The sequence below is a fragment of the Physeter macrocephalus genome, chromosome 1, assembly GCF_002837175.3.
Source record: "Physeter macrocephalus isolate SW-GA chromosome 1, ASM283717v5, whole genome shotgun sequence".
NCBI classification, from domain to species: Eukaryota; Metazoa; Chordata; class Mammalia; order Artiodactyla; family Physeteridae; genus Physeter; species Physeter macrocephalus.
In genome coordinates, this window is record NC_041214.2 from 31,566,611 (window position 1) to 31,588,098 (window position 21,488).

General features: G+C 35.3%; 1 protein-coding gene across 4 annotated transcripts in view; it reads left to right on the forward strand.

Annotated features, from left to right (window-relative positions):
- STAG1 (STAG1 cohesin complex component) overlaps positions 1–21,488 on the forward strand; it is a 459,692-nt gene that overhangs the window by 192,144 nt on the left and 246,060 nt on the right. For all 4 annotated transcript variants that reach the window (XM_024131797.3, XM_028489469.2, XM_024131796.3 and 1 more), the window contains exon 5: positions 6,638–6,734. In XM_024131797.3, coding sequence (XP_023987565.1) covers positions 6,638–6,734 — 97 coding nt within the window. The remainder of the gene's footprint in view (positions 1–6,637; positions 6,735–21,488) is intronic.

The window sequence follows — 21,488 nt, forward strand, 5'->3', positions numbered from 1 at the left end:
GGCAGGCGGACGCGCAACCACCGCGCCACCAGGGAAGCCCTCTCTGCCAACTTTTAAATTGGATTTTTTGCTATTAAATTTAGTGATTTATTAAATTTGATTTAACATAGAAATGCAATTTTATGTAGTATAGAAATGCAACTGTTTTCTGTATGTTGATTTTGTATCCTGCAACTTAATAAGTTTATTTGTTCTAACAGTTTTTTGATGGAGTCTTTAAGATTTTCTGTATGGAAGGTCATATCATCTGAAAAAAAAAAAGTTTTACTTCTTCCTTTTCTATTTGGATACCTTTTATTTTCTTGACTGATTGCTCTGACTAGGACTTCTAGTATTATGTTGAATAGGAGTGATGAGAGTGTTTGTTCACTCTGGTCTTTCCTGATGTCAGAGAAAATCTTTTCAGCCTTACACTATTGAGTTGGCTGTGGGTGTTATATATGGCCTTTATTGTGTTGAGGTTTGTTCCTTCTATACCCAGTTTGTTTTAGAGTTTTTATCATAAATGAATACTGTATTGTGTCAGAAGCTTTTCCTGCACTTATTGATATGATCATGCAGTTTTTATCTTTTATTCTATTAATGTGGTATATCACATTTATTTTTGCATCTTGAACCATCCTTGCATCACAGGATTAAATCCTGCTCAGTCATGGTATGTGATCCTATTAATGCATCGTCAAGTTTGATTTGCTAATATTTGTTGAGGATTTTTGCATCTATGTTCATCAGGAATATTGGCCTTTTCTTGTGGCATTTTTTATCTGGTTTGGTATCAGGGTAGTACTGGCCTCATAAAATGTGTTTGGAAGACTTCCACTCTCTTCCGTTTTTTGAAAGAGTTTGAGAAGGACTGGCATTAATTCTTAGAATGTTTGTTAGAAGTCACCAGTGAAGCCTTCTGGTCCTGGACTTTTGTTTGTTGGGTGGTTTTAAATTACTGATTCAAAATCCTTGCTAGTAATTGGTCAGTTTAGATTTTCCATTTCATCATGATATAGTATTACTAGGTTGTATGTTTCTAGGAATTTACTCATTTTTTTCCTACGTTGTCCAATTTGTTGGCATATGATTGTTCATAGTAGTCTCTTATGACCCCTCGCATTTTTGTGGAATCAATGGTAACATCTGTTTCGTTTCTGATTTTATTTTTTTGAGTTCTCTTTTTTTCTTGGTGAGTCTAGGTAAAGGTTTGTCAGTTTTATTTTTTCAGAGAACCAGCTTTTAGTTTCATTGATCTTTTCTGTTGGCTTTTTAGTCTCTATTTCATTTATTTCTGCTCTAATCTTGTATTATTTCCTTCCTGCCACTAACTTTGGGCTTCATTTGTTCTTTTTTTTTTTTTTTTTTTTTTTTTTCAAATTCCTTGAGGTGTAAAGTTAGGTTGTTTATTTGAGATTTTTCTTGTTTCTTGAGGTAGGTATTTATCACAGTGAACTTCTGTCTTAGAACTGCTTTTGCTGCATCCCATAAATTTTGGTATGTTACATTGCCATTTTCATTTGTTGCAAGAGAAGAAGAAAGGAATAGAGAGGAACTACAAAAACAGCTTGAAAACAATTAACAAAAAGGCAATAAGCACATACCTATCAATAGTTACTTTAAATGTAAATTCACTAAGTTCTCTAATCAAAAGATACAGAATGGTCGAATGGGTAAATAAATAATAAATACATTCTGCATTGAATTCTTCACTACGGTCATGGTATTCTTGTTTCAAATTTTCTGTTTGGTTCTTTCTTTTGCTTTCTGTCTCTTTGTTGAACTTCTCATTTTGTTCTTGTATATTTTTCCCTGATACATTAATCTTTTATATGTGTTCTCTTATAGCTCTGTGACCATCTGCAGAACAATTATTTTGAATTCTTTGTCAGGCAATTCCTGGATCTTCATTTCTTTGGGCCAGTTACACTATAGGCTTACTGTATTCTTTGGTAGAGATATATTTCCCAAATTCTTCGTAATCCCTGTTGCTTTGTTTTCCTGTTCATGCATCTGAAGAAACTGTTACCTCTTCCAGACTTTATAGACTGAATTTGATAAGGGGAGGCCTTTCACCTGTGTGTGAGAGGACACTGGATCATGCTGTGACACTGGCTGTAGTGATGCAGGGTGACAGATGTGGGGGCATATGGCAGCTTGGGTCCGTGTGGGCATGATGTGTCTTTAGCTCAGGCCACTGGGGTCCACACCATTGACAACTGTGTGGTTTTTGATAAACACTGTGAGGGATCTGCAGTAGTTCTAAGCAGTGCCTCTAGTTTTGTCAGCTAGGGACCAAGGCAGGCTGTGGTAGAGGCCAGTCACAGGCACCCTTGTAGTGATGAGGGCCACTGCAGAGAGCAAGGATTGGGGCCAACTGTGGTCTTATTGGCTGAAGTGGAGTCCCTAGCCATCAGCTTCCTCTCCTATGGTTTTTTACAGTCTCCCCACAGGTGTGCACACTGCATTGGAGGCTGGTGGTGGGCATTGGGCAGGGGTAGGCAATGCACAGCTTGCAGTGGCTAAGTATAGGTGGGCATGCTGGTGCTGGCCAGTGACAGGAGGCAGGACCTGATCTGGGCCCACAGGAAGCTGTGGGGTACCTTGGTTTTAGGTGGCACTCACCGGTGGCTGCATATCCCTCCCTTCTGCCACATGCATGCTCATTGCAGTGGAGGCCAATGATGGATGTCAGGCTAGTAGTGCACAGTTGGAGGGGCAATCCCTGAGCATGTGCAGAGTGGTGGGGTTCAGTGTGGGTGGGTGGTGTTAGGCTGGTAGCTTGCATTTGTGCAGCTGCATCAGCCCTAGTTGGCTGCACGTGTGGCTCCCTGGCTCTGCTGTGAGTGGGTAGGGATTCAGGTGGCTGGCATCTTATACTCTCATAGCTGTAGAGAGCTATAATGTATATATTCTCTCTCTTTCTCTTTCTGTATTTATTTATTTATTTATAAAAGAGCATATAGTGGCTAATAGTGTAGGTCTTGGTATTGGTGGGGAAGGGTGCAGAGAGGGACTCAGGAAGTTGGTATCAGTGAACACAAACACAAATACCTGTGGGGGAAAAGCTGGCAACATCTGTGGGGGTCTACAGTGGCCTTTGGCTTCCTCGTTGGTGAAATTTGCTGAGTTTGTCTGAAGAGCAGGTCTCTGTGAACTGTGATCCCTCTGGCAGCTTGTCTGCTAATAATAGCTTCTGCTTTTATTCCTTGTTCCTAGCCGGCTCAGTACATCTCAGGTTTGCTGGTTTAGGTGGGGCGACACCAAAACAGGACCACTGGACATTGCACTGTGAAGCTGGAGAAGCTGGTCAGTCACCCCACACTTCTTTTCTTGGCAAGAAGAACTCTTTCTAACTGGAAAGTTCCTTCTGAGCACTGAACAGTGCCAGTTTGGGGAATGGGATGATGCAGGCAAAATGGAGTTACCTTCCTTTTCTTCTAATGTGATTATTCTCAGTTTTGTTGTTCTTAAAACTTCGTTAAGTGGACTATAGAGGTCTCCTGGATCTGGTTTTGTTCTTGGATAGCTGTTCAGACGTTGATTTTTATGGGACAATGGAGAAGCTGGGTTTTATCCCCAACTGATGGACAGTTTTTTCTTTCTTTCTTTAAATATGTCATCCCATTATCCACTGGCTTTTATTATTTTTAATGAGAAGTGTGCCATATATCTTATCCTTTTGTCTCCTGTATGTACCCTATGGATGCTTTAAATTTTTTTCTCTTTATTGAAGATTCCCAGCTATTTAGTTTTGATGTACCTATGTAGTTTTTTGTTTTATCCTCTTCTTTTCCCCATCAGCCAAGGCCCTATATATTATGACAGGTTATATCATCCATCCACCTATGTCCATACTTGGCAGTGCCTCTAACACTCATCAGTCTCTGCCAGTCTGAGAAGGGCTTATCTCTCTGGAGTTAGTTCTTTAGATTCCTTTGCCCCTACACGTCTCTGATAGCTTTTAAAAGGTATAAGTTTGTTTCCTTCCAGGTGAATAACCAATTATATCAATATTATTTATTAAATAAACCACCCTTTTCCATCTAAAATTGAAATATCTCTTCTGTTATAGCTTGTTTTAAATATACCTGGATCTGTTTCTGTGCTCTACTGTCTTGTATTACTTTTCTAGGCCTACATTACTTTCAACCTATATTGTTTTCAGTATTTTTGTATTGTTTTAATATTTCTAATGCAAGTCCCTCCTCATTAGTCTTATTTATTCAGAGTGTTTTGTGCTTTTCATATATAACTGGTGGGATTATAAATTAATATTTGTGCTTTGGGAGCTAAAGAAAAATTTGGTCACCGTGTTCAGAGTGCGTTCACAATTCTGAGCCCCATATGGAAGTGGGGAAATGGCTTCCTTCTCTGCTTTGTGCCATACTTCATTACCTGGGTCACAAAGCATTTCTGCTTTGCTCCTGAGTCTCAAAGTCACTGTTAACCTGCTCTATCCATTCTTAGGCCTCACCACCATTTTTCGCCAAGAGGGCCTGAGCACATTATGCAACAGAGGTGAACCCTGAACAGATACCATGCAGTTCTTTCTTTCTCTTTTTAGCCTCTTCTACCACCATTGTATTTTCTTTGTACTTTTAAAACAAAATCTTCCAGACACTAATGTGATGAGACAGAGAAACAGTGTTATATACATCAGCAGTTAATAATAAAGTCCTCCCTTTCATATTAGAGAAGGAAATACGATTGCTTCTCAGTAGAAGAGATCATTAAAGAAGGGAAAGGGGTACGCTCCAGCAGAATGGGTTAAAATAAAAGGGCTGACAACACCTGGTATTGGTGAGGATGTGGAGCACCTAATATCATACATTGCTGGAGGATGTATAATTTAATACATCTGTTTTGGAAAATTGGATGACATTGTGTACTGGCCCTCAATATATATGTATTCTGTTTGTTAATAAGTCTGCTACTAGGTATATATATAGCAGAAAAAATGTTTATGTCAGACAGTGTGTACAGGTATGTTCATAACAATTTTATTTGTGATAGCCCTAAAATGGAAACGACTCTCATGTACATCAGTAGTAAAATGGGTTATAAAATATGCTATATTAATACAATGAAATACTATCCAGCAGTACAAACAAGGAATTACTGATAGCACATACTGACACTAACTAACTAACACATGACTGAATCTCACTGATAAAACATTGACTGGAAGAAATCAAACCCAAAGCACAGTATTATATGAATTTCAAAAACATATCTACTGTAAAGGAATAATAGTTAAACTATTGACATTTGTGATGTTTACTGCCTGGAAGAGAACATGAGGCAGCCTGTTTCAGTTCTGGAAATTTTTTTATATTTTCATTTTGGTTATGGTTATACAGGTGTATGTATATGTAAACTTTCATCAAGGAGTAACTTAAGATTTACGCATTTACTGTATATAATTATACCTAAGTACAAAACTAAAAATTTATTTTAAATTCTTTAAAAAATTATTTTTATTGGTTTCCTGTGCTTTCCCCACCTCCCACCCCCAGAAAGACCCACAACAATTCTGCCTGGTAGTATGCTAAGTGGAATCGCATTAAATTTATCTAGCAATTTGGAAAGATTTTATTGATACAGCACTAAACCTTTTTTTAAAAATTCAGTATGTGAAACTTATTTAGGTCATTTTCTACATCCTGTACGTTTTTTATAATTTTCATCATTAAAATTTGTACAGTGTTTGAGTTTGTTTTTAGATGATTTTCATTGTGAACAGCCTTCTCAATCTATTTATATTTCTTATATATTGCCAATATTAAAATTTTATTTTGTACATTTATCTTTTGTCAGTTGTCTTGTCAAATTTTTTTATTAATCTTTCAAGTCAGTTTGGTAGAGACTCAAATTTTCTTATTATAGGAAAGGAGAATTGTGTTTACTGATATTTTACTAATTTTTGCACAAACTAAAAACTTTTAAAATCTGTGTTGAATGCTTAGGGATGCATCCTTGCCTCATTCTTTTTTAGAGCTGAAAAGTGTTAAGGATTTCAACAACAAATATGTTGTAGTCTTTGTCTTTATGTTGTTACCAACATATCACGTAACACTAGTTTTTCTAGACATTTTTTATTAAGCTTGGCTGCAGGATTTTTATCAGATACCTTTTTGAGATCTAGTATTAAAATCATATATTTTTTTTCTTTACATTGTTGATTAATTAAATTGTTTGAGTTCCTAATATTGAGTCATCCTTGTATTCCTGGAGAAAAAATGCATTTTATCATATGTGGTGTGTATTCTTTTTATTCTCTGCTGGGTTTTCTGATACTCAGAAAGCTTATATCTATGTATAAGTGAAGTTACTTTTTGTGTTATTTTCACAATATGGTTTGAATATTAGTATCTATAGTTGTTTAATAAATATTGGACTTAATGTGACTGGTAAAGTCAGGCTTATATTGTGCTCTATTTTGCACAAATTTCTGAAACCTAGTAATTTACCTTTGAATCGCCTTTCAACATGAGGGAATCTCTACTTTTATTTGGCTACAGAGAGATAATTTTAGGTAAGTAGTTTTCTTGTTTAAATAGATACACATGGAAAAACAGGAATTTTTTTGAAAATTTATTTGCTATAATATAAATTTTTTAATTTTTAATTTTATGGTTTTTTTCCCCCACAGTCTGTGGTCGATGACTGGATTGAATCATATAAACAAGACAGGGACATCGCACTTCTGGATTTAATCAACTTTTTTATCCAGTGTTCAGGATGTCGAGGTACAGAATGTTGGAATAAATGATGTACATTAAGACTGTCAGTCCAGCAGTGTCAAATTTACTTTACCTTGTGTTAGTCATTTTATAATTCATCCTGGAATTATGTGCTCATCTTTTTCTGATAAAATTATTTTAATTTAAGTATATTTCTCTTTTTTTCTGGTTCAGTTTTACTCAACAGACTTATGAATTTTTTAATATTTTGAAGGAAATCTCAAATTAATGAATTTATGAATTGGCTTTTTAGATCATAAGATTTTATAATTAATATTTACTGATATTATTTGTATCTGTGCTCCATATTGTAAAGTGTGCTAGTTGCTAAAATTCATTATTTTGAGTCCTCATGTTATAGATGAAATGCTTGAACCTTAAATAATTCAAGGTAACATAAGTATGAAAATCAGTTTTCTTAAGTTTACAGTCATTTGGAATCCATAGACAATTTGTTAAAAGTAAAGTTTTATTTTTATCATATTAATAGATAACTGATAGATACTTTTCTTCTCTAGAATAAACAGGTTAAATGTACTACATGGGGGAAAATCAGTTGGTAAACACCGTTCTTTACTTATTAATACAGAAAGAATGGTTGTCTTTTATTGAGATCACTGATCAAATTGATTTCTTGAAGGTTTTCTTATTTCTGACCAAGTTATCGCTCACCATATTGACATACGAAGTTTATCAAATATTTACAGAGTACCTAAGTTATACTAAGCACTGTTCCAAAGTATACCGATATTATCAAGACAGTCTCTGCCCCAGTATTAAGAGTAAGTTTAATTTTTAAAGAAGGCTTTATTGCAAAGAAAAAGAAGGAAATATACCAATAGTTTACTAAAGTGCTCAGTGCCATGAAAGTAATAATAATAAAATTGGTTACAGTTTAATGACTAGTATTTACCAAGCTGTGTGCTTTACATACATTAGCTCATTTAATATTGGTTTGACACTTCTATCAGTCAGGTGTGATTTTTATTCTATAGTTCAGGAAACTGAGAATACAGGGCTTAGGTTAGTTTTTGGACATCATACAGTTTGTAAGCGCCAAATTCACGATTTAGATTCAGCTTGTCTCAATCTGAAGTCTATATGTTTAACCAGAGGGTAATGTGGGAATGACAAGGAGGGGCTTCTGATCCAACCTAGGCTGTGTGTTTCTGTGTATGTGTGAATGTGGGGATATTTGTAAGAAAATGCATCTCAGAGGAAGAAACTCTACCCTGGGACTGAGGTTGAGTAAGAGAAAATTAAGGAGGAGGAGAAAGGCCAAAGTTAACAGGTTGTGTAAAAATTCCAGAAGACAAGAAAATACAGCACACTCTAGGGCATAAAGAGAGTTTATGGCTGAATCCTAGAGCATAGAGACAGGTGAGGATTGGCAAGAGATTAGTTTATTTGAAGGAAAGTGAGTTTGTTAATTTTACAGTCTTAAAATGGGAAAGGCAAGCACTGAGTGATGTGCTTTACATATGTTATCTTGTCTAAACTGTGTAATTGTCCTGTTAGATTGAGTTTTGATTTTAAAACAACTGGTAGTCTTAAAAATTTTTCCTTCTGTAATTCATTCCCATGGTTCAAAAAACCAAAAAAACAAAAAGATATGTAAAGCAAAAAGCCTTTACCACTTCTTGCCTTCCTATCTATGTCCACAGAGTTAATTGCTCTTAACTACTTTGTTGTATATTCGTCTGTCTATCTATTTAAATAGGAAATACATGCTCTTTCCACACACCCCCCAAAAAAGATACTGGTGTATAGAGAGCTTTCTTGGTTTCCTTCCTTCCCTCCTTTCTCCCCTCCCTTCTTTTCCAGCATCATAGCATTCATTTCTTTGTGTGTATGTACAGCAATTTATTTAACTAGTCTTCTGTTAACAGACCATTGCATTATCTGTAGTCTTTTGCTGTTACAGTGAGTAATTTTGTGTGTACCTTACTTGCTCCTGGTGGAAGAATGTCTGTAGGTTAGTATATTTGTAATTATATTCGATATTGCCAAATTTCCTGATATGGGAATTGTACCCATTTTTACTCCTATCAGTAATATATGAAAATGTCTGTTTCTTCTTGGTCTTTTCAACAAAGCGTTTTTATCAAATTTTTGTATTGCTCTTAGAAATGATTTAAAAATATGTCTATGATTTTTTTAAATTGAGGTGAAATTCACTTAAACAATTAACCATTTTCAAGTGGACAGTTCAGTAGTTTTTAGCACATTAACAGTGTTGTGCAACCACCTCTCTCTAGTATCAAAACTTTTCTTTTTATCACCCCAGAAGAATACCTAATATTCATTACGTAGTCATTCCTCATTCCCTTCTTCCCTGCAACCCTTGGCAACCACTGATCTGCTTTCTACTCCTATGGATTTGCCTGTTTTAGTCATTTTATGTAAAAGGAATTGTCCAATATGTGACCTTTTGTTTCTGATGTCTTTCATTTAGCATAATGTCTTTGAGGTTTATCCAAGTAGTAGCATGTATTGATAATTTATTTCATTTTATGTATATGTTACAATTTGTTTATCCATTCATCTGTTGATGGACATTGGGTTGTTTTCACTTTTTGGTTGCTGTGAATATTGCTGCGAACATTCACGGACAGATATCTGCTTGAGTACTTATTTTTTAATTCTTTGGTGTAAATATCTAGGAGTGAAATTGCTGGATCATATGGTAATTCTGTTTTAACTTTTTGAGGAACTGCCAAACAGTTTTCACAGCAGCTGCATCATTTTAAATTCCAGAAATGTATGAAGATTCTTATTTCTCCACATCCTCTAAAACACTTTTGTTTTCCGATTTTTAAATTTTACTGACCTAGGGGGTATGAAGTGATTTCTCATTATGGTTTTGATTTGCATTTTCTTAACCACCAGTGATCTTGAGCATCTTTTCATGTACTTTTGGCAATTTGTATATCTTTTTTGAACAAATGTGTATTTGATCCTGTGCTTATTTTAAAATTAGATGGTTTTTATTTTTGTTGTGAGTTATTAGAGTTCTTTATATATTCTGGATATTAGACCATTATCAGATACGCAACATGCAGCTTTTTATAACTTGCAACTGTCGGCTTCCCGCTCTGTAGGTTGTCTCTTCACTTTCTTTAAAGATATTCTTTGATGAACAAAAGTTTTAAATTTTTATGAAGTCCAACTTACCTATTTTTTCATTTTTTTGCTCATTCTGTGGTGTCAAATCTAAGAATCCATTGCAAATTCTAAGAGCCTGAATATTTATCTGTTTTCTTCTAATAGTTTTATCATTTTAGATCTTATATGTAGGTCATTGATCCATGATTAATTTTTGTAGTTGGATGATTTAATTTGCATTTCTCTTACGAGTGTGGCTTAAGAGCCATTTCTATTTCTTTTTCTTGAATTCTCTGTTCTTATTCCTGCCACTTCCTTTCAGCTATTTTCATAGTTTCTGAAAAAACATTTGACAAAATGGATTTTAAAACATTCTAATAAAAGACATAGATGCATAGTTTCTTAATATGTTTAAGAGAGAAAACTTCCTGTCTCTCACATCAGTGCAGTATAGTAAAAATCTAAAATAGACCCAAGTACCTGTGAAACTGTAGTAAGCAGATATTAAAACATATGAAAGAAGAGAACTACAAAATACAGCTACACCAAGATCTATTTTCACCTATCAGATTGTTAAAAATTAAAAGTTATAACAACACTCTGTTTTTTAGGCTGTGAAGAAACAGACACTATTACATTGTTTGTTGGAATACAAATTGATACAATTCTCGTGGAAAGAAATTTGACATTATCTACCAAAATTACATATGTTTTTATCTTTTGACCTAGCCATCCTGTTTCTGGAATTTTGCCATGAAGATATACCTCCAGTTTTATGAAAACAAATCACAGGGTTACTCAATACCATATTGTTTGTACTTGTAAAATATTGGAAACAACCTAAATGCTGAGATATAGGACAGTGATTGAATAAACTGTGGTACAACTTATACAGTGGATTTTTTTGTCATTGCAACAAATTATGAGGAAGATCTCTGTGGACTAATGCAGGGAGATTTTCAGGATACATTTTTTAAGTGCAAAGTGCAAAAGAGTGTCTAAAAGTATTTGAGGTTTTTTTTTAGAAGAAAGAAAGGAAAATAATAGAATATACACATGTATCTGGTCACTTGACCAAAAAGAAACAAAAAAAGATAAGATAGAATGATTGGCTACCCATTGGGTGTGTGTGTATGTAAATGAAGTGGAAAGCTTAGAGGGAATTGAGGTAAAGGGATGATACTTACTGGAATATAGAATAGTCTTGACTTTGGAGTTATCTTCATGTTTCACATACTCAGAAAGAAAAAAAAAGAAAAATCAATAAAGATGGAGGGAAAATCCTAAAACTGGATGCTATCAGAACAGATGAACCATGCCATGCCGTAGCATAAATAACATAACCACACTGACAAGTGTAAAAAGTATAAACTAAAGTAAATTTTGAACTCAGTGCTCGCACTGTAAAACTAGTGGGGGAAAGTGAAGAACACAGTATTTACCTCCTCAAATTGTCTCCTTACAAGATATCTATTATGGGTAAAATGGCATTGATACTTTACCTGTACAGACTTGGTAGACACCACCATAAACGAATGATGAAAGCAAACACTGCCAGTTATAGAACCAGTTAATAGCATGTACTTCGTGTTATGCACCTAGAAGAAGAACCTCAACCTCACTTTTGTAGTATTCTTGCCAAAAGTTCAAAGTCTAAATCTACTCATGAGGAAACGTTGGATGAGCTCAAATTGAGATATATTTTTCACAATAACTCTCCTGTACTCTTTAGAAGTGTCAGTATCATGAAATACAAAGAAATGACTCAGAGAACTGTTCCAGATTCTATACTAAAGGAACTGAATGCAGTGCACAATCTTAGATTTTTTTGGAAAAAAAACATTATTGAGACAAATACTGAAATCCGAAATCAGTTCTGTGGGTTAGAACATAAATTGTTAATTTCATCCTTCTGATCATTGTACTGTAGTTGTATAAGAGTTTTGTTTTTTAGGGGAAATATACCCAGGAGTATTGATGAATAAAGGGATATGTAAAGAGTGAAAGAAGGATAAAACAAATTTTTACATCTGAGAATTTGGTGGTGGATATTCAGAAATCCCTTGTACTTTTCTTACAACTTTTCTGTAAAGTCTGGAAAGTAGAAAATGGAAGGAAAAAAAAAGCCTTTTAACCCCAAAACCAACGTAATGCTCAAGGGAAACTAGTAGAGTCATTTTCACTGAAGTCAAACAAGGCAGGGATGTCCACTCTCACAACTCCTATTTAATATTGGCAATATAAGCTGACGCATTTGGATAATAAAATGAAGTATGATTACTATTTGGGAGTAATATTGAAAGCTTAGAAATTTCAAGAGAAACAGTTTACAAAACTAATAAAGGCAATATAATAATTCTGAAAGAGGGAGATCAAAATGGCAGAATATTAGGATATTAGGATGCTGAGCTCCCTTCCCCCCATGAACACCTCAGAAATACAGTATATGTGTACCTACTGTCATTGAAACAAAGTGTAGGCTGGGAGAAAGGCTTTTCTATAACCAAGACTGTAAAGAAAGATCCACATGGAGTTGGATAGGAAGGGAGGAGAAATGATCAGGTCTGGACTTGTACCCTAGTGAGGAGAGGATGTCAGAAGCTTGGGGATCCTCCTTGGGGAGTGAGAGGTTTGAACCACATACTGGTCTAGAGCTGGCTCTGACCTGGCCTTACTTCTGAACAGGGCAAGTATGGTCCAGGACTGGATGGCTTCACAGGGGAATTCTACCAAACATATGAAGAATAGCTACTACCTATCCTTCTCAAACTTTTCCAAAAAATTGAAGAGGAGGGAACATTCCCAAATTCATTCTACGAGGCCACTATCACACAGATACCAAAACCAGACAAAGACTACAAAAAAAAAAAAAAGGAAATTACAGACCAATGTCTCTGATGAATATAGCTGCAGAAAACCTCAAGAAAAATTTGCAAACAATATATTTGACAAGGGGTTAATATCCAAAATACATAAAGAACTCATAAAACTCAATATCGAAGAAACAAACAATCCAATTAAAATTGGACAGAGGACCTGAGTAGGCATGTTTGCAAAGAAGACTTACAGATGGCCAACAGCCACATGAAAAGGACCATACACCATGATCAAGTTGGGTTTAATATAGCGACACAAGGATGGTTCAATATTTGTAAATCAATCAGTGTGATATGCCACATTCACACAAAGAAGAATAAAAATCACACAGTCATTGACAAAATTGACATTGACAAAATTCAACATTCATTCATGATAAAAACTCTCATCAAAGTTGGTATAGAGGAAACATGACAACATAATAGAGTCTGTTTATGACAAACTCACAGCTAACATCGTACTCAATAGTGGAAACCTGAAAGCTTTTCTTCTAAAATCAGGAATAAGACAAGTATGCCCACTCTCACCACTTCTATTTAACATAGTATTGGAAGTCCTAGCTACAGCAATCAGAGAAGAAAAAGAAATAAAGGAATCCAGATTTGAAGGGAAGAAATAAAACTGTCACTATTTGCAGATGATATGATACTATATATGGAAAACCCTGAAGTCTCCACCAAAATATTGTTAGAACTAATAAATGAATTTAGTAACATTACAGGATACAAGATTAATATACAGAAATTTGATGCTTTTCTAAACAGTAGTAATGAACTGTCAGAGAAGAGAAGAAAACAATTCCATTTAAAATCTCATTGAAAAGAATAAAATACCTAGGAATAAACTTAACCAAGGAGGTGGAAAATCTATACTCATAAAACATTGTTGAAGGAAACTAAAGATGATACAAAAAAACAGATATCCCATGTTCATAGATTGAAAGAATAAATATTGTTAAAATGTCCATAATACTCAAAGCTATCTACAGATTTACTAGAATCCATATGAAAATACCCGTGACGATTTTTACAGAACAAGAATAATTCTAAAAAGTATATGGAACCACAGAAGACCTTTAATGGCCAAAGCAATCTTGATTAAAAAGATTAAAGCCGGAGGAATCTTGCTCCCTGATTTCAGACTATGCTACAAAGCTATGGTAATCGAAACAGTATGGTACTGGCATGAAAACAGACAGATAGATCACTGGAACAGAATAGAGACCAGAAAGAAACCGACCCACATATGGTCAATTAATTTACAACAAAGGAAGCAGGAATATATAATAGGAAAAAGACAGTCTCTTCAAAAAGTAGTGCTGGGAAAACTGGACAAATACCTGCAAAAGAATCAAACTGGACTGCTTTCTCACACCATATACAGAAACAAACTCAAAATGGATTAAACACTTAAATGTTAAGACCTGAAACCATAAAACTTCTGGAAGAAATCACAGTCCTCTCTTTGACATCAGTCTTAGTAATATTTTTTTGGATGTTTCTCTTCAGGCAAGGGAAACAAAAGCAAAAATAAACAAATGTGACTACATCAAATTTAAAAGCTTTTGCACAGCAAAGGAAACTGTCAACGAAATGAAAGGGAAGCCTACTGAATGGGAGAAATATTTGCAAACAATATATTTGACAAGGGGTTAATATCCAAAATACATAAAAAACTCATAAAACTCAACATCAAAGAAACAAACAATCCAGTTAAAATTGGACAGAGGACCTGAGTAGGCATGTTTGCAAAGAAGACTTACAGATGGCCAACAGCCACATGAAAATATGCTCAGCATCACTAATCATCATGGAAATGCCAATCAAAAGCACAGTGAGATATCACTGAGCACCTGTCAGAATGGCTGTCATTAAAAAGACCCACATCCGTGGGAATGTACTTTGGTGTAGCCATTATGGAAAACTGTATACAGGTTCTTCAAAAAAGTGAAAATAGAACTACCATATGAGTTAGCAATTCTACTCCTGGGTATATGTCCAAAGAAAATGAAAACACTATTTTGAAAAGATATATGTACCCCAGTGTTCACAGCAGCATTATTTACAGTGGCCAAGATATGGAAGTAACTTAAGTGTCCAATAATAGAGGAATGGATAAAGAAGATGTGGTATATATACACAGTGGAATATTACTGAGTCATAAAAAAGAATGAAATTTTGCCATTTGCAAGAACATGGATGGAACCAGGGTTTATTTTGTTTAGTGAAATCATTCAGATGGAGACAGAAAACTATTCTATGTTATCAATGATATATGGCCTCTAAAAAATAAATGAATAAATATAACAAAACAAACTGACTCATAGAGAACAAACTCAAGTTTACTAGTTGGAAGAGGGGTGGGGGAGGGGCAAAATAGGGGTAGGAGGTTAGATACACAAACTACTATGTATAAAATAGATAAGATGCAACAATATATTGTACAGCACAGGGAGTATAGCTAGTATTTTATAACTTTAAATCCATAAAAATATTAAACACGATGTACACTTGAAAGTAATATAATATTGTAAACTACTATACTTTAATAAAAGTGTCACAAAACAGTAATTTGGTAAGTTATTGAGGTGGAGATACTATAGATGAGTTAGTATGTTTGTTTTTTATTAGAATAGGCAGTTAGAAGAGATAGACTAAAAGATCTTCTTTTTAAGGGGCTTCCCTGTGGCACAGTGGTTAAGAATCCGCCTGCCAATGCAGGGGACATGGGTTCAAGCCCTGGTCTGGGAAGATCCCATGTGCCGCGGAGCAACTAAGCCCGTGCACTGCAACTGCTGAGCCTACGCTCTAGAGCACGCGAGCCACAATGACTCAAGCCCGCGTGCCTAGAGCCCGTGCTCCACATGAAGAGCAGCCCCCTCTCGCCGCAACTAGAGGAAGCCTGCGCACAGCAATGAAAACCCAACACAGCCAAAAATAAATAAAATTAAATCTTTTTTTAAAAAAATATCTTTTTAAGATAAAAATGTGGAAAATGTTGGAAATTATTCAGATCTACACCTTACTTGATAATGTGCACCAAGATAAATTCCCAATGCATCAGGAGTTTAAATATAAAAACAACAGTAAATAGCAGAAACAAACTAATTTTTTTGTAAAAAAAGAACAAATAAATACCAGAAAGAAAAATAATAACAGCACTAGAAGAAAACATGGAATAAATTTTTTATTACCTTGGAGTGGTAATAAAATGTGACTCAAAATTAAGTGTAAGTCAAAATCTGTAAGTTATAAAAGAAATGATGGATGGATTAAACTACAGTTCAAACAATATTGGAAACATTTGCATGGTGGCACATTACAGGGAAAGTTCAGAAGGCGAAGGACACATGGGGAAATTTTAAAATATTATTTATTGAGATAAGATTTGCATTTTATAAGGACGCCTTGTGTTGCAAAGTAATTTCCAATATCCACATTGGTGTTCTTTCATATCAGCCCATTTTCCTCTAACACTACCTAAGAATCAAGAACAAAAAGATGTTAAAAATTGTGGCTAAAGTGAGATGAGAATCAAGTAAGGGAGGAAAAAGTTAGAAAACTTATTTTCCTACTTTTTGACTAGAAGGGACATCCCTCAAATGACACGACAAATTGGAACACCATGTTGTGAGTAGAGTTTCAGCAGCCCCTCTTCTATTTTGCTCTCTTATTACTATTTTCTCATCTCGATCCTTGAGTCTAGGGTATGGTATTGGTTTCCTGCGTTAGCTATTTTAAGTTGCATCAGCAGCCCTAGCTGTTTCCTTAACCTTGCTCAGACATCTGTGTTCTCCTCATTAAAATGTCTTTATTTAAACCATCTGGAATGAATTCTTTTTACTTCTGGAACCCTTAGTTAAAATATACTACTGACTAAATCAGTGTGTGATAATAGGGTATATTCAGTATCAAGTAGGAAAGATCACAAAGGAGAAGTTCATTCAAACACTGTTCACTTACAGTTATGCATTTTAAAAGCTATGTAACTTCATAAATTTTCATAGAAATAAATTCTGAGGAACCTAAGAACACGATAATATTTATGATATTATGTATAACAAAATAAAGATATGTTATCTCTATATTCAAAGTATTATCATTGTTTAAAACACCACTGGTAAAGGCATATATATTCGGGTATATTCTAGCACCAGTATATAACAGATTTAAGAAATATATATCAGAGGTATTGATAAATAGTTTTCAGAGACAATGTGATTTTTTTAGTTATTAAGGATGTGTTTCTTAAGCTTGTTTATTATGGGTTAGAAATACCTTCTTAGTTGGTTATAGCAAGTAATGGTTCTGTGTTGCAGTGCTTGTTCCTAACAGTGGATTTCCAAATGTATGAGGGCTTTCTAGGAGGTTAGGATTGCTAGAGAATAGATCTCACCCAGGAACAGTGACGTCAAGAGTTTCCTGAATTTTGCATTTCATGGGCTAATTACCATCTGAGTAATTTTTTCACGGTATCAGTAGGCCAAAAAAAGCACCTAAAAGTTTCTTTTCGAAGTAGTTAATTCCAAACAATTTAATTACGTCCTAACAACTTAGTAACTATTAGTCAAAATGATAAACATAATTTTGGAAGAAAAATTAAAATTTCATTCTATTCTTAAATAATCACAATTACTTACTAATGGATATAGGTACCTGTTGGGCACTGTCCAACCACCCCAACCTTCATTGTTCATATCTGGGTGGGGGCGGGGCAGAAGTTGAGAACCATTGCTGTACATCAGTGGGGGATGAATTTACATCTTTATAAAATCCACTCTTCCAGTTCATGATCACTGTATATATTGCTCCCTTTATTTAGGTCTTTATTTTCATTCAGCATTTTAGAGGGTAGTTTTGTGTGTGAGTGAAAAGGTGTTATATATGTGTTACCAAAATTTTTATTTCTGGACTTTAGGCATTTAAAAAATTCCTTTTTTTTCTTAAGTAGACTTAATTTTTTTTTGTAAACCGCAAACTCCTATAAAAAATACAGCGAAAATTACAGAGTTCCCATATACCCTTCTTTCCTCCCCACAGTTTCCCCTATTAACATCTTGTACATTTGTTAAAATTGATGAACCAATATTGATACATTATTATTAACTAAAGTTCATAGTTTACATTAGGGTTTGTTGACTGAAAAAAAATGCACAACCTCAAAGTTGAGAATTATGTTTTATTTTGTGGACTTGCTGAGGACTTAAGCCCGGGAGATAGCCTCTCAGATAGCTCTGAGGGACTGCTTCAAAGAGGTAGGGGAGGAACCAGGGTATATAGGAGTTTTTGCAACAAAAACCAAGTAGTCAGAACATCAAAATATTACTGTTAATTAAAGAAAAACTAGACATCTCAAGTTAATGAATTTAGCACTTTTTTATCTATGGGAAGATGCAAGAGTCTAGGCTCCTTGAAATCATTCCTTTGATATGCACCTTAACTGTCTTAGGCCAGTATCCTGTTTTTTTAATATCTTGATTCCCCTCAGGGTGCACACTGGGGAGCCATGGCAGCACCTCATGGCTTGATGGCCATAACATCTTTGTTTACTAATATTGCAGGAGAATTTCTTAGTCTGCAGGTGCACTGTAAATTTCTGTGGGTTTGGACAAATGCATGAGGTATCTACTACTATGGTATTAATAGTTTCACTGTCCTAAAAATCCCTCCTATGCTCCTATTTATCCCTTCCCCAACTCTCTACCCCTCATCCCTGGCTACCACTGATCCTTTAAAAAAAAATTATTTACTTATTTATTTGCACCAGGACTTAGTTGCGCAGGTGGGCTGCTTATTTGCGACTCGCAGGCTCCTTAGTTGCGGCAGACAGGCTTCTTAGTTGCAGCTCACCCGCTCCTTAGTTGTGGCACGTGGGCTCCTTAGTTGTGGAATGCGAACTCTTAGTTGTGGCATGCATGTGGGATCTAGTTCCCTGACCAGGGATCGAACCCAGACTCACTGCATTGGGAGTGTGGAGTCTTAGCCACTGTGCCAGTGAAGTCCCTGATCTTTTAATGTTATATCTAATATGCATACTTGAAAGGAATTTAACTTGATCATGGTGTATTATGTATATATTTTTTTACATCTTTATTGGAGTAAAATTGCTTTACAATGTTTTGTTAGTTTCTTTGTACAGCAAACTGAATCAGCTATATGTATACATATATCCCCATATCCCCTCCCTCTGGAGCCTCCTTCCCACCCTCCCTATCCCACCCCTCTAGGTCATCACAAAGCATAGAGCTGATCTTCCTGTGCTATGCACCAGCTTCCCACTAGCCATCTGTTTTATATTTGTTAGTGTATATATGTCAGTGCTGCTCTCTCATTTCATCCCAACTTCCCCTTCCCCATTCGTGTCCTCAGGTCCATTCTTTACATCTGTGTCTTTATTCCTGCCCTGCCACTAGGTTCATCAGTACTATTTTTTAAGATTCCATACATATGCGTTAGCATACAGTATTTGTTTTTGTCTTTCTGACGTACTTCACTCTGCGTGACAGCCTCTAGATACACCACCTCACTACAAAATAACTCAATTTCATTCATTTTTATGGCTGAGTAATATTCCATTGTATATATGTGCCACATCTTCTTTATCCATTCATCTATTGTTGGACTTTTAGGTTGCTTCCATGACCTGGCTATCGTAAATAGTGCTGCAGTGAACATTGGGGTACATGTCTGTTTTTGAATTATGGTTTTCTCAGGGTATCTTCCCAGTAGTGGGATTGCTGGGTCATATTGTAGTTCTGTTTTTAGTTTTGTAAGGAACCTCCGTACTGTTCTCCATAGTGGCTGTATCAGTTTACATTCCCACCAACAGTGCAAAAGGGTTACCTTTTCTCCACACCCTCTCCAGCATTGTAAGTTTGTAGATTTTTTGTTGATGGCCATTCTGACAGGTGTGATGTGATACCTCATTGTGTTTTGATTTGCATTTCTCTAATGATTAGTGATGTTGAGCATCTTCTCATGTGTTTTTTGGAAATCTGTATGTCTTCTTCGGCAAAATGGCTATTTAGGTGTTACACCCATTTTTGGATTGGGTTGTTTGCTTTTTTTAATATATTGAGTTCCATGAGCTGCTTGTATATTTTGGAGTCTAATCCTTTGTCAGTTGCTTCGTTTGCAAATTTTTTCTCCCATTTTGAGGGTTGTCTTTTCGTCTTGCTAATGGTTTCCTTTGCTGTGCAAAAGCTTTTAAGTTTCATTAGGTCCCATTTGTTTATTTTTGTTTTTATTTCCATTACTCTAGGAGGTGGGGCAAACAGGATCTTGGCTGTGAGTTATGTCATAGAGTGTTCTGCCTATGTTTTCCTCTAAGCGTTTTATAGTGTCTGGCCTTACATTTAGGTCTTTAATACATTTTGAGTTTATTTTTGTGTATGATGTTAGGGAGTGTTCTAATTTCATTCTTTTACAATGTAGCTGTCCAGTTTTCTCAGCACTGCTTATTGAAGGGACTGTTTTTTCTCCATTGTATATTCTTGCTTCCTTTGTCAAAGGTAAGGTGACCATAGGTACGTGCGTTTATCTCTGGGCTTTCTATCCTGTTCCATTGATCTGTATTTCTGTTTTTGTGCCAGTACCATGCTGTCTTGATTACTGTAGCTTTGTAGTATTGTTCTAAGTCAAGGAGCATGATTCCTCCAACTCCGTTTTTCTTTCTCAAGATTGCTTTGGAAAAAAAGGTTGCTTTGGCTCTTCGAGGTCTTTTGTGTTTCCATACAAATTGTAAGATTTTTTGTTCTAGTTCTGTGAAAAATGCCATTGGCAATTTGATAGGGATTGCATTGAATCAGTATTTTGCTTTGGGTAGTATAGCCATTTTCACAATGTTGATTCTTCCAGTCCAAGAACATGGTGTATCTCTCCATCTGTTTGTATTCTTTTTGATTTCTTTTATGAGTGTCTTACGGTTTTCTGCATACAGGTCTTTTGTCTCCTTAGGTAGTTTTATTCCTAGGTATTTTTTTCTGTTCGTTGCAGTGGTAAATGGGAGTGTTTCCTTAATTTCTCCTTCTGATTTTTTGTTGTTAGTGTATAGGAATGCAAGAGATTTCTGTGCATTAATTTTGTATCTTGCTACTTTAGAAATTCATTGATTAGCTCTAGTAGTTTTCTGGTGGCATCTGTAGGATTTTCTATGTATAGTATCATGTCATCTGCAAACAGTGACAGTTTTACCTCTTCTTTTCCAATTTGGATTCCTTTTGTTTCTTTTTCTTCTCTGATCGCCATGGCTAAAACTTCCAGAACTATGTTGAATAATAGTGGTTGAGAGTTGGCACCCTTGTTTTGTTCCTCATCTTAGAGGAAATGCTTTCAGTTTTTCACCATTGGGAATGATGTTGGCTGTGGGTTTGTCATATATGGCTTTTATTATGTTGAGGTAGGCTTCCTCTGGGCCCACTTTTCTGGAGAGTTTTTATCACAGATGGGTGTTGAATTTTGTTAGAAGCTTTTCCTGCGTCTATTGAGATGATCATACAGTTTTTATCCTTCAATTTGTTAATATAGTGTATCACATTGATTGATATGCATATATTGAAGAATCCTTGCATTCCTGGGATAAACCCCATTTGATGACGGTGTATGATCCTTTTAATATGTTGTTGGATTCTGTTTGTTAGTATTTTGTTGAGGATTTTTACATCTATGTTCATCAGTGATACTGATCTGTAATTTTCTTTTTTTGTGACATCTTTGTCTGGTTTTGGTATCAGGGTGGTGGTGGCCTTGTAGAATGAGTTTGGGAGTGTTCCTCCTTCTC